General features: G+C 57.5%; 1 protein-coding gene across 3 annotated transcripts in view; it reads right to left on the bottom strand.

The window, feature by feature from the left end:
* Positions 1 to 382: 382 nt before the first annotated feature.
* The window catches only part of NADSYN1 (NAD synthetase 1), a 40,436-nt gene continuing 27,095 nt past the window's right edge, over positions 383 to 13,723 (bottom strand). The window contains exons 17-22 of one of the 3 annotated variants that reach the window (XM_088018066.1): positions 12,418 to 12,549; positions 11,850 to 11,919; positions 8,843 to 8,971; positions 8,231 to 8,407; positions 7,023 to 7,122; positions 383 to 4,157 (exon numbers count right to left, since the gene is read on the bottom strand). In XM_088018066.1, coding sequence (XP_087874192.1) covers positions 7,072 to 7,122; positions 8,231 to 8,407; positions 8,843 to 8,971; positions 11,850 to 11,919; positions 12,418 to 12,549 — 559 coding nt within the window. In that variant the 3' untranslated portion in view covers positions 383 to 4,157; positions 7,023 to 7,071. Of the gene's footprint in view, positions 4,158 to 6,872; positions 7,123 to 8,230; positions 8,408 to 8,842; positions 8,972 to 11,849; positions 11,920 to 12,417; positions 12,550 to 13,723 lie in introns of those variants that run through there. The other 2 variants (XM_088018065.1, XM_088018067.1) reach the window with 2 other exon arrangements.

Consider the following 13,723-nt stretch of genomic DNA (forward strand, 5'->3'; position numbering starts at 1 on the left):
CCGGTTCCTGGGCGCTGGCGCTGCGACCCCGCCTTGGTGGTCGGGCTGTCTGTGGGACTCAGCGCAGTGACCACAGGGACCCGCCCGGTGGGCTCTCACGTTTTATCCAAATGTTCTGTCTGTGTGCACGGGGAAGAGCTCTCAGATTAGATTTGAGGAACTTAGATGAGATTAGATTTAGGAACTTAGATTAGATTTTAAAACGCTGACGGGACTTCTGCCGGGTGCCACACAGCTGGGCGTAAGGGATGCCGGGTTTTCAAAGTCAGACCCTGCCCTTAGTAGCCTAGTAGGGGACACATGGGGACAATGCAGTTTGAATTCTATGTGAGGGTGTTCTCCAAAGTGCAGACTGTAACCCACTGGGGGTTCATGGAATCAATTTATTGGATCAAGAACTGCATTGAAAAATAATGGGAAACGAAAGAAAAATAACCATGAGACAGTAGGCGTGACTCTGAATGCAGTGGAATGATCAGGAAGGGGCGCCAGAATGTGTCTGAATGACCGGGCTGAGGCGTTCCACCTATTTGAAAGTGCTGGTGGTCAGACTTTAAGATTCAGTTCATTAAGTACAACCCTGAGGTGCACACACATGGGTACTGCCCAGATCCTCCCGGGATGAAGGGGTGTCTCCCTGACCTGCTGAAAGCCCCCAGCTGTCAGGCCCTGGCACACAGACTCAGTTGGGGAGAGTGCCGCCCCCCAGGTCATGCCCGTCTCCAGGCAGCCTGCATGGGACCCTGGGGGTAGAGGTCTGGCCCTCTTGCTCCAATCAAGGCGTTGCTGAAGGGCTGCCCAGCTTCTGAGCTGCCTACCCATAGCTGTGGCCTCCATGGAGACTGCAGAATATTCCAGCTCTCCTGCTGCCAAGCCTCCTTCCTTCCTCTCCTCTTAAGTTCCTTCCTTTCCCCAGGGGCACCCCTGACGGACCTCCTACACGTTGCCCTCTGACACGTAGCCTGCTTCCCCGGCGACCCTAGTGGGTCAGCGAGCTAGAGCTGGGACGGGGTCTGGAGCAGGGTCGCCCACTGTCTGCTGGCGACACAGAGTCAGAGGCCCCAGCCAGCTGGGGAGCATGATGGGGAGACCTCCCGGCCGTGGGTGAGGCGCTGGACGGGATGCGTGGCTGGTGTGGTGCGTCAGGTGTCTGAGAAACGTAGGGAGGATGAATCCGTACACGGTGGGGCAGCAGGCGGCCTGACCTGCAGCAAGTCCAAAGGTGACTGACCTTGGCATGGCCAGGGGCAAAAGAAGGGGGTGCCCACAAGGTCACTACCCAGTCCACAATCCAGAGACAGCAAGGCTTGGGTCCTTCAGCACCTTCACTATTAGCATTAACCTCTTGATTTGATTTCAACTGCAATGATTTTAACTGCATCGCATGTGACATCGGATCTCCAGGTTGAAGAGTTTCCTTCTATTCCTTATTATCGTTCAAATTGTAAGTCAGTGTTCTGTTCCACCAAATAAGCATCTCGGCGTCTTGCAGATATGACCACCTGTTGTTTTCCCGTCATGGCTTAATATGGTGAATTATGCTACTATATTTCCTGTTTAGACAGCTACTATAAAACCAAAGTTTGATTTTGTCTTGGTTCAAATGAAAGGAAAGGAGAGGAAAATGAGTACTAAGTCTGTACGCGTGCATTTTAAAAATGCTGGATTGGTCTACGCTGTCCGTTTCCCGGCTTCGTCCACGAGAGGGCCCCAGAGAAATGACACCCCCAGAACAGGGACATCTGCACCTGATCGGGGCTGTTGATACCATTCCCCAGTGAAAGGGACCAGCCGCTCCTGGGTGGACGTCTGATTCTGGAATCGAAGCAGGAAATACCCAAGATGAGCCTGGGGCACCTTCAAGCGCCAGAAAGTCAGAACACGTGAAACCAGGAATCCACACTGACGGGTCTGTTGGAGTGACCTGGAGGCAGCCGACAGGACGCCCGGTGACCAGAGCTGGGACAATTAGAGCAACGAAATGCAGACTACAGAATCAGGTTGTGATCCAAGTATAAGTATTCACAAGTTCCCCGATACAGATAAATTAGTGGAATAAAGAAACGAGTGGGGGAGAAGACCCGAATCTCCAGGTGGAGGAGTTCCGAGCAGTGTGTGTGGACTCTCCACTCACAGGCGTGGGTGCTCAGCGACTTCCTTCCCGACGGCGCAGCGTACGCAGCAGGGGAGAGAGTGACGGTGTGGTGGGGGCCTGACGCGCACCCCGCCAGGTGAGCAAGGCCAGCGTCACGGGGACGCGTCAGGTGGGGAGCTCGGGCCCCGACGCGCTGGGGTGGGAGGGCGCTTCACCCTGGGGTCCTCCTCCCAAGCCCACAGCCCAGTCTGACTGTGGCACACACACCGGACAGACCCCAACTGAGGGGCGTCCTAGGGCGTGCCTGACCCGTCTGCCTCGGAACTGTCCAGGTCATCAAGAACAAGGACAGTCTGGGAAGCTGTTGCAGCCGAAAGCAGCCTGAGGGGACGGGATGTCTAAACGGACGGGGGGTCCTGGCACAGGAGGGGGACACTGAGGAAAAACTAAGGAAATCGAATAAACTAATGGACTTTGGTTAGTAATGAGTAATCATCAGTACCAGCTTATTAATTCTAACAAGAGATTAATAGTGGGGGAAGCGGCAGGGGGGCTACGGGAACTCTTTACGGTCTTGTCACCTTTTCTCCCAAACCTAAAACTGTTCTAAAATAGAAAGCTCATTTACTTTTAAAAAAGTTTCCGGATGAGAGGTGCATCATTCTCCTGATATGAGATTGTGAGACGTTTAGATTCTAGTGCCTACGGGGGCCCCAGGGACAAAAAGATCCAATTAAGCGGAGAAAGTTCCTTAAACATCGGAGGCCAAGGGAAGCCGGTTCTCCGTCCCTCCGACGGCAGTGGGTCCCAGAGAGGGACTGCGCAGGGGACCACCAGGGCACACTGGGGATGAGAACAGGACCTTGAACCGCCTGGGAAAGCCATCAGATCACGCCTGGTGTCTATGAAAGCACCAAGACCCGCAGAAAGGCGAGTTGGGAGTGAAAGCTCATTTGCGGGTAGAGATGCCGAGGGCGCCAGGGCTGCGCTCCGGCGCTGTGCACTGCGCTCGTCCCGAGAACTCCACGCCTGCGTGCTGCGTGCTGCCTCGACAGGCATTTCCCAGATGTGTGTGTGTGTTGCTGGTCTCACTGCTGCACATTTGGGACCACGGGCACTACTATTTAATATTTTTCCTTAAATCAACTTGCTTTTTTTCCCTCTTAGCTCCATTCTGAGCAACAGAATGTCATGGGTTCCTTGTGCTGATTATATTATTATGTATGTATCGCACACATTAAAATAAATACCTAACCAAACCCACCATTAAAAAATGCACAAAGGGGTGTCTGGGTGGCTCAATGGGTTAAGCGTCTGACTCTTGATCTCAGCTCAGGTCTCGATCTCAGGGTCCTGAGTTCAAGCCCCATGTTGGGCTCCATGCTGGGCGTGGGGTCTACTTAAAAAAAATGAATACAGGCTCTCATTCTGTCTACACCAAGAGGCAGAAACAATCCACAGTTTTGTCCTGAGCGATTCAGTACCAAGTTCTTCCTCAAGGATTCAGGGTTCATTCACCATGATGTTTCCTGTCTTCCATCAACAGCGCTGTGAACCCTGCCATTTATTTCATCGGGAGGCAGAAACCGAGGGCACCCCTCACGGGGGTCTCCAGGGAACCCTGGGTGAGGAGGCAGGGCAGGGGAGTGGCACCCGCCCTGCCGAACAGAGAGGACAGCCCCCCTGCCGGGTGGCAAGTTCCCAAGTGGGCCCGACGATCTCCTGGCAGAAGTCACGCCTCCCGGTCAGCAAGCAGCAGCACCCCAACCAAGTCAGGCACCTGCAGGGTAAGTCCCGTCACAGCCTCCCCTTCACATAGAAACCGTGGACAAATTGCTGGAGCAGACTTCCCATGTGAAATGCACATCTTTGGGTCTTTTCAGCCTATTGTCAAATCACCCTTTGGAAAGCTCGTCAGGGGGCTGGTAGGGTCACACTTGCCAACCGTGGAGAGTCAGTGGTTTCAACCTTTGTCTTAAAATTCTGCTCGTTTTCAGTCTTGCACAAGTAATGCTGCTAAAATTCTTCTGGGTGTAGGTTGGCCCCTTGGAAATGGGGTGTCCTGGGGGGGATCGGAGGGGGAGACAAACCATGAGAGACTATGGACTCTGAAAAACAAACTGAGGGTTCTAGAGGGGAGGGGTGTAGGGGGATGGGTTAGCCCGGTGATGGGTATTAAGGAGGGCACGTTCTGCGTGGAGCACTGGGTATTAGACGAGAACAATGAATCATGGAGCACTACATCAAAAACTAATGATGTATGGTATGGTGACTAACATAATAAAATTAAAAAAAAAAGAAATGGGGTGTCCCTTCAGCTTTGCCCATTTTTCTGGCATGTTCTAGGATCTTACTACAGGTTTTCTTCCTAGACTTCTAAGGGGTTCACCCCACTGGATGCAACATGCAACGTTTTCCAAAATTCTAGTTTTGTCTTTAGGATTCCAGTGAAATGAATCTTTGTTGACGGAGTTCTGTCTGGAAGGACAACATGAAGCCAGTCACGAGTCTGGCTGCTTCGATAAACCCTTTGTGCAATGAGCCTTGTCTTCCGAGGCCCCTCAGATTGCTTTTGTTGTCAAAACTTGCAGGACCGTCCGGAGGGGAGGAGAAAGGCTCTAGGGGGTCTTGGGGCTCAGGAGTGTCCCCGGGACACAAGGAGGTCCCTGAGATTCTGAGCCAGCTCTGTGTTTGCCACGAGGCCTCATTCTCTTCTCCAAGAAACAGGTTGGGGCTTGTCTGTGCCTGGTCTGAAGACAGCCAGGATCCCTCAGAGAGACACTTTTGGCTGCCAGGAAGCTGCTGGCTTCTCATTAGCTGAGCTCTGGCGACAACCCCATAACTGGGGGTCACCGTCCCGTAGCTGGGGGGACACTACCCTATAATGAGGCACTCTACCCTATAACTGGGGGGACACTATTCTGTAGCTGGGGGGAACAACCCTATTACCAGGGGGATACTATCCTGTAATGAGGGGGACACTGTCTTAAACTGGGTCACCGCCCTGTAGCTGGGGGGACACTACCCTATAACTGGGAACAATAACTGGGGGTCACCACTCTATAGCTGGGGGGACATACGCTGTAACTAGGGGGACACTACCCTGTAGCCGGGGGGGGCCTGACGATGTCATGTGGTGTGCCTGCTCCCTCCCCAGGGAGTCAGCGAGGGCACCGTCCTGCCCGGGACACCCGTGGGGTGATGAGGCCTGCACTGTGTCCCCCTTGCTGACGGTCATCTCAGGGGGCGAAGTGGCACGAGGGTCCCCGCCTCAGCTGCTGGACCCCACGTTCACATCTCGTCTGTCACCACCCCCCTGGGCCAACGCTGGGGGGCCGCCGACAGGGTCAGGGAGAGCTGTCTGTGGGTCTGCACTGTCGGCTCCGCCAGCAACCAGCCTTCGAGGAGGGAGACCGCCCTCGGCGTCCCCAGGGCCATGTCGGCTCACAGAGGAGCTTTGACTGTTGGGTCTTTATTTCTGGACCCTCCCAGGTGGAGCACTGAATTTTCCTCCAAGAGTAAACTGCTTCTTGGCTTTAGGAAAAGCACCCTGACGGTGTCTCGGAAACACTGGGAATGAGCCACGGTTCTGGGGCTGGGAAGCCGGAGATCGGGGTGCTGGCGTGCTCCGGTGAGGCCCTGGCAGGGGGCTCTCTGGGGCCTCTTTCATAAGGCCGGGAACCTGCTCTCTGGGGTCACCTCCCCAAGGCCCCACCTCCTCACGCCATCACCTTGGGGATTAGGATTTCAACATCTGATTTTGGGGGGACTCAGACATTCAGACCGTAGCAACGGGCTTCTGGGTCTCTGAGGCCAAGGCTTTTTGGGAATGAGCAGTAAATGGCTTTGCTTCCCTGTGTAAAAGGTTGTCTTCAGGTTGGCTTAAGTCACGAAATAATGGGCCTCTGGGGCTGGGGGGATGAATGGCTGTTTTGCTCCTGGGTCTGCGGGGGGCCCTGGATTCCAGGAATGGACACCATCTTATGGGGGCAGCCTTTGGGGAAGGAGAGAGATGTGTCGCTCCCTCTGCTTGGGCCCACACCTTCGGCGCAGCCTGATTCATATTTAGCGGGCCTTTTGCTGTCACTGTGGGAAGGTGAGGGAAAGGTCTACCCACAGGCTTTGCAGGCCCATAGCCCATGGCAGCACCCCTGGGAACGGTCGCCTCAGACAGGAAGGCTGTGTGTTGTCTGGGGACCCACCACCCACTCTCCATGCCTCTCTAACACCTCCTGGTCCTCTGTGGGGGCCCCTGTGCTGTAGCTAACTGGTTTGGGGATGGGCGTGTGACCCAGCAGGAAAATACACACACTAATTTCCTGCTGGATTTACACCAGGGATTTCGTAGGGCTGGGGCCGTAGTGCCCCAATGTGGAGCATGAAGAGGCAGAGGAGCTGAGCAGGGCAGGGGGAGGAGAGAACCAAGTTCTAAGGACATGTGCATACCCTGGATCCAGCCAGACCTGAAGCCATCACAAGCCCTGCACTGTCCCACATGTTAACCAATAAATTTCTTTTCTCGCTTACAAGTTTCTTTTCTTTGGTAAGGCTTTTGGGCAGGGAAAGCAGCACAGACCCCAAACTGACTGTGCCCTCTCCCCAGCAGTGGGGGGGACTGTGAGTGTGGCCAATCCCATCTCAGCTTCCCTCTGCACCAGGGAGGCTGCGATCCCCTGGGGCTTAGCCCCCAAGAGAGGATCCTAGGAACTGAGGGGGGCTTAGGAGGGGATGAAAGAGGAGGCTCCTCATCCCCACCCACCACATACATAGACTCTGCTCCCAGAAATCACATTCTCTTTACTTGAGCCTACTTGTAAGGACCGAGAATGAACAGATCCCTGTCCCGTGAGATGTGAAACAAGATGCTGGCACGCTGCTCCAGGCAGGGGTGGCTGAGCCCCTGCTCACGGTCACTGGTGAGGCCCACCTCACATATGGGACCCTTGCGGGAGGGGCCCTCCAGGGAGGAGCCGGCGTCAGTCAACACCATCCAGGTCCTGACGACCTCTGCTCTCGAGCTGGAGAACCTGGACGGACAAGACACGCGAATGTCTATGCTGTCAAAACACACTGGTTTGCACCGAGCAACGGTGGTGGTCACAGGACTGGATGAGCAGCCCGTGAGGCAGTCCCCACGATGCTTGAGGACACGGGAAGGATGCAGAGCATGTGCACTGGTCAAGTCTGGGAGGACGTGCCTCAGCACATCACGGCTGTCCCTGCTAGACGCAGAGACCACAGCAGATTGTATCTCTGCCTACGTGTGTCTTCTGAGGGGTCTACCTCTGCACGGCCTCCGAACCCCACTCCTGATTTGGGGGAACCCATTGCTGAGTGCGGGTGAGGGAGCCAAGCCCCACCTCTCACTGATATCTCGTCTGGAGGTGGGCTGTCCTGGGCACCCCTGGAAACCAGCAGTGTCCCCGCACTCTGCCCACCAGATGCCAATGACACAGACCCCACCCCAGACGCCATCCCCGAGAATATCTCCAGACAAGGCCTGCTGCCCCTGGGGGTGACCCCTCCCCCGAGAACCACGGCCCGGATGTGTAGTCTGACTCGGGGTCCATCCCCCAGATCCACGTCATCTACAGAGACGCCTCCCTCGGCCACCAGACAGATGGAGCGTCCATCCGTCCCGCCGTGATCGCCGGCGCAACTCTGCACGCGTCCCAGCTTGTCACGGTCAGTGTATCGAGGGCCCCCCACTGGCCGGCTTCCCTCCCATGGCCTATGACTACCTGCCCCAGGAAGGGCGGTCCCACGTGCCCCGTGGCCTGGCTCCAGCCCTTGGCCTTGGGAAGGGAAGGCGGGACTTGCTTTTCTAAACTGAACCTGCTAATCCTTCCTTCGCTGTATTATTAACTAGCAAAGGAAAGGGCAGCCGGGGGGATGAGGAGACGAGAGCCTGTCTGGATCCTGGAGTTGTCTGGAAGCGACGGCAACGGGCCCCGCATCCACACGGCTGCTCGCTGAGTGACACGGCACAAAGAGCACACACTTGGCCCTTCGCGGACATGAGGACAGTAAACACCATCGCCGCAAACAGAAAGCTTTCCGGTCCTCAGCGGAAGCGAGCCGGTGTTTCCCCCACAGACGCCGGACACGGGGAAGAGCCGCCTGCGCCCCACTTACCGCATCCTCTATGCACCGGAACTGCCAGGGCCAGCCGGCGCGGTACAGAAATGGCCGCAGGTCGAACCTGTTGTCGTCGGGGCCGTAGCTCTCCGCGTGGTACGCGGGTGTGAGCGTGGTCATTTTGTGTCTGTTCGCAGCGTACTTGGAGAAAAAGCGCCTCACTCCGTCGGCCACCTGGTGGGCGAGGACACGCGGGGCTGAGGCCCGCATCACACCGCACAGCTACCAGCCCTGCGCGCCAGCCTCCCCCAGGGCAGCGGTGGACGGATGTGCGCCCGGGCGGCTGGCTGGGCCGTCCCGCGTGGGTTCCCGCCCCAGCGCCCCAGGACACCGCGTCAGCGGACCCAAGCGGGGTGCGCAGGAAGACGCACGGCATGAGGCTTCCAGGCGGTTCTGTGGGGACCACCGTGTGAGCCCCAACGGGCCCGACTGCGAGCCAGACAGCAGGCAGGGGCCCCAGTCGGAGGAGCCGACGATGGGGTGCTGTGTCGCGGGCGACAGAGCGCCTCCGTTCCAGGCCAGGGCGCACCGAGTCGCTCCTGGCAGCCAGACTACCCCCGCGGGCACTGTGTCTGTGGCCCCCTCTGCCGAGCGCCGCACGTGCCGTACCTGCCGCGGGGAACACACGTCTCTCCACATGGTGACGAGCTTGCAGAACATGCTGTAGGGCCCGGCCTTGGCGATCTTCCGGAGCCTGCCGTAGACGGACAGCTCCGTGTACGTCATGCCCATGTCCCCCTGCGGAGAGGGAGAGGCAGCAGGCCAGCACTGGAGGACAGCTTGCAGCCCCAGTGCCCACGGACCTGAGACCTGGGGGTGGGCAGGTCCCCACGGGGCCACGAGCAGGAGCATGGGCTCACTCCCCCTCACCGCCTGGTGCCACGGAGCCGGCATTAGGAGAAAGGACCAGCCTGGTTTTGAGGGCTGTGACAGACTGAGCTCTGTCCATGCTCCAAACCCCAGAACCCGCAAACTGTGGGTTTATTTGGGAAAACAAAGGTCTCTGTGGATGTAATTAAGTGAAAGATCTTGAGATGAGACGGCCCTGGATGTGGGGGCTTTTATACGAGACGGAACAGAACGCCCGGGGAGAAACTGCATGATGACAGGGTGGGGGGGCGTGGCCGAAGCCCAGGTAGCCCCGGGGAGCTGGACAGAGGACCCTCCCCTGGAGTGTCCCGCCAGGAGCGTGGCCTGTAGACGACCTGATTTCGGCCTCTGGGCCTCCAGAATGGTGAGAAGGTACGGGCCTCTCGTTTAAGGTGCCAGCCGGTGGGTTTGGCTCCAGCAGGCCCAGGAGGCCGAAGCCAGGACCAAGGCCAGGCAGGGCCCCCCTGCAGACTGGCCCTGCTCCCCGCCCCAGGGAGCCCGCTGTTCCTAAGGACAGACGGCTCAGCACAGATACCTGGGTCACACTGGCCACGGAACGCCCCAGGCCGGCTCAAAAGAGCCAGCCTCACACTGAGGCTCACACAAGCCCCTTTTGCATTTCTCAGTATTTGCTCTAATCCCCCCTCAGCTCCCACTGTGCCCCAGAATATACAGCCAGAGCCACATGAGAGAGTCAGATGGTGACGCTGACATTTCACGGCACGGCAGGACGGCCCTCACCTCCAACCAGGACCCCCTGTGACCAGGCCCTCCTCCCTACTCCCCATTGCCCACCCTGGCCTTCCCTCAGGCCTCAGCTCCAATGTCACCTCCTTGGGGTGGCCTGTCCTGACCCCTATCGGAGGGACACGGCCACCTTCGGGTCACCCGGGTCAATGTGTGGGCAGCACTAGGAGCCATCTGGGGCCCTCATGGTTACTTCCCGCTTGTGTGTCCCAGGGCCTCACATAAAAATGGCAGGCCCAGCTGGCTCACTGCTGAGCCCCAGTGCCTAGCGGGTCATGCCACGGACCTCCTTTACCGCTTTCCTCTGCGTGAGGTGAATATTTTCTAGTGCAACATTTAATTCCCTAGCTTCAACAATAATAGTTGGAGATTTAATACCCCACTTTCAATAATGCACAAAACTAGACCAAAAAACCAACAAGGGGAGAGAAAACTCGAAACCTACAAACTGACTAGACCTAACCGATCTCTCTAGAACATTCCACCCACAACTGCAGAGCAAACATTCTCCTCGAGGCACACGAAACATTCTGCAGGACAGACCAGATGACAGGCCATAAAACTGGCCTCCGTGAATTTCAGAACACTGGAGAAGTCTGCTCTCCGACCATAAAGAAATAGGATCACAAATTCAGTGACAGGTGGAAATCTCAGGAACTCACGAACATGTGGGAATCAAACTGCACGCTCTCAAGTAACTGACAGGTGAGAAGAGAAATCACGAGGAAAATTAGAACGTGCCTGGAGATACGCGAAAATGAAGACGTGGCATCTCTGTGTGGGGCCCAGGGGTGTGGCGGTAAGGGCGGAATTTTTTAAAAAAGAAGACCTCACTTTCCACCTTATGCCACATGGGGAGAAGTGCAAACTGACCCTCGAACATGTGGCAGGGACAAGAAAGAGAAGACAGAAAGGAGCTGCAAAGTCAGGTGCTTCTAGACATGGGCAGCGAACCACCCAAAAGTGAAACTTGGAAAACAATTCCATTTACGGGAGAACAAAGAAGGTAACATGCTTAGAAATAAATAACAAAACAAGTGCACGCTCACGCTCTGAAAGCTACAAAACGTCGAGACAGTAAGAGGCCCGAAGCGAAGACGGTGACATGCCACGTCCAGGGCTCAGAATACCTCATGTTCTCAGGGGGCAACACCTGCCAAATCGAGCTACAGACTCAGCGCACCTGCCGTGGAAATCCCAGGTGGCGCCGTGTGTGCGGCAGAAAATGACACCCTGATCTCAGAATTCATATGGAAATTCCGAGGGCCCAGAACAGCCAAAATTACGTTGAGAGAGAGTGACAAAGTGGGAGGACGCCCACTTGCCGATATCAAAACTTCCCACCAAGCTGCGGTGACTGAGTGAGTGCGGTTCTGGGACAGGGATGGACACACAGGTCAGTGGAACAGTCTGGAGATGGATCCACACCCTTACAGCCAACTGACTTCCACCAGGATGGCGAGACACTCCGCGGGAGAGCTGTCTCTTCAACAAGACGGCCAAGTGGGATCCCTTCCTCACACCACACACAAAACTACCCCCACCAGGTCGCGGCCTTAAATACAAGACTAAATCTACAAACTCTTGGGATGAGCACAAGTAAATCTCTGTGTCCAAAGGCGCTGGAGGCAGAACGGTCAGTTGTCACAGACTCTGCAACGGCTCACGGCCACTCCAGCCTCGACCACGGAAGCTGCACACCCCAGCCTATGGCCCCGACCGGCCCTCATCGCTTGCAAGCCAGCATGGGATGCCAGGGTCAAGAGTGATTCTTGTGAGATCGCGCCCCTGCTACCTGCAAGAGACTTGCCCCACTCACCCCTCCGCCCGGGGGTCAGCCTCAAGAAGGCCGAATCGAAACGTCCAAGGTCAGCAGCGGGACAGGCGCTGAACCCTGGGCTCCCTGGTTGCTTGGGGCAGAAAGGAGGCCATGAAAGAGCCCAGCATGGACATGAGGAAGCAGGGAGATGGGGAACGGTGACAAAGCCACCAGCACTACCTCATCTGTCTGGGACACCCGTCCATCGGTCAAGGGCTCCAGCTCTGCGGTGGCTGGTGCTGCCAGGATGCTGCGGCCAAGACACACGGAGGTTAGCCGTGGTGGCTACTACAGAGCTCGTGAGTGTGGGGAGAAACCCCCAAACCAACTGTCCCAGGCGCAACGACTGGTCTCCAGCAATGCCCCTGTCAACCCCGAGCTGGGGCTGGGCTTTCCTGGGGAGACAGACGTGGATGTCGGGGGGCTTTGTGACCTGGGGAAAGAACTGACGGCAGGGGCTACCCCACGGGCAGGTCATGTGTTCTTGTGGGGCCGTCCTGGGCGATGCAGGCCACCTAGGGGCACCTACCCACTAGATGCCATGAGCACACTGCTACCATCACCTACAAGGTCTAAAGACATCGCCCAAAGTCCCTGGGGGGCCCAGGGGAGCACTGACGCGAAGGGGGCTGCCAGGTCACGGCACCCCAAGTGCCCGCTGAAGGGCGGGACCGTTTCCAACAGGCAGGAGGGAGCTGTGGAAGGGGCCGATGCTGGGTGCAGCTGTGGTCTTGCGGGCGGCACTCACCCCTGCAGGGCAGGGAGCTGGAAGCGCTCCAGGCAGAACTGGACGAAGGTCTTCAGGTCCGTCTTGCTGATGCCACCGATGGGGTTGATGTCCGCACTAGAGCAGTCATATTTGGTCAGGTAGCCGAGGAGACTATGGGGAGAGAACACAGGATTTCCACATGGCTAACCTGAGGGGCTGCAGATCCTGCCTGGGGTCCGAGCCCTTGTCAACACCCGCAGCCAGAGCTCGGCCAGCTGGAGGGTCTCAGACACGCCTGGCACAGCCGGAGCCGTCCGCAAAGGGGCCGAGGCGGCAGATGACCAAGGGGAGGTATTTGGCACTCCTCAGAAGGCGTGGGAGCCGGGAGACAGACCTGGGAATGCCTGGCGTCCAGCTGGGAGCAGCATGTCTGAAGGCCAGGGCTGGCAGAATGGGGGGCTGAGGGCTGAGCCCATGGTGGCCGGGCCACCTCCCCATGCCTGTGAGTTCCTCCTCCCAGATACCTCCTGCAGGGGGCTGAAGAGTGGCCTCCGAACACACCCACAACCTCTACCCAGAACCTGTGAACATGGGACCCCAAGGCCAATGGGGCTGCAGATGGGATTAAGGTGAAGACCTCGAGGTGAGGCTCTCATCCTGGACTGTCAGGTGGCCCTAAATGCACTCACAAGCATCCTTACGGGTCTAGGAGGAAGGTGGGCGGCAGGGCCGGAAGGTGCTGTGAGCCGGGAGGAAGGTAGAGATGCTGCCCCGCAGGCTCTGCTGGGGGAGGGAGGGACCCCGAGCTCCAGAAGGAACCAGCCCTGCCAACAACTTGAGTTTAGCCCAGTGAGATCCATACTGAACTGGGTTCGTACCGAATGGCGAAAGGACACTGTGCTTGGGCCACTGACTCCCTGGTCGTTCGCTACCCACACCGTCCAGGGGACGCCTCCCTCTACACCCACCTCTGGACAGCAGTTCTCCACCACATCCCCAGGCCCCCCCACCGCCCCCACCCTCCCACAAGGTGATTCCCGACCCCGCCATGTGTCCCTGAGCCCCCTTGCTGGTGGCCTTCCAAGGCCCAGCCTCTGCCTGTGTCGCCCAAGCCCACACTTCGACACCAGCACCAAAACAGCTGCTCGTTCTGCCTGATATCCGGCGCCCGGTCTGGCTGAAAACACACCTGTCCCATGAGCATGGGGCCCCCTCCACCCTCACAACTGACCTCCTGCTGCTTGAGAGAAAGACCCAGGTCTCGTTCCTCCTCCAGACTCCTGCCACAGAGCAGGGCCTCGGGCGTAAGACCCCCAGAGCACCCAACAGAGGAGCAGGCAAACCT

Source organism: Eumetopias jubatus, unplaced genomic scaffold (genome assembly GCF_037043125.1).
Source record: "Eumetopias jubatus isolate StellerSeaLion01/CBP00866 unplaced genomic scaffold, mEumJub1_p1.0 scaffold_13, whole genome shotgun sequence".
NCBI lineage: Eukaryota > Metazoa > Chordata > Mammalia > Carnivora > Otariidae > Eumetopias > Eumetopias jubatus.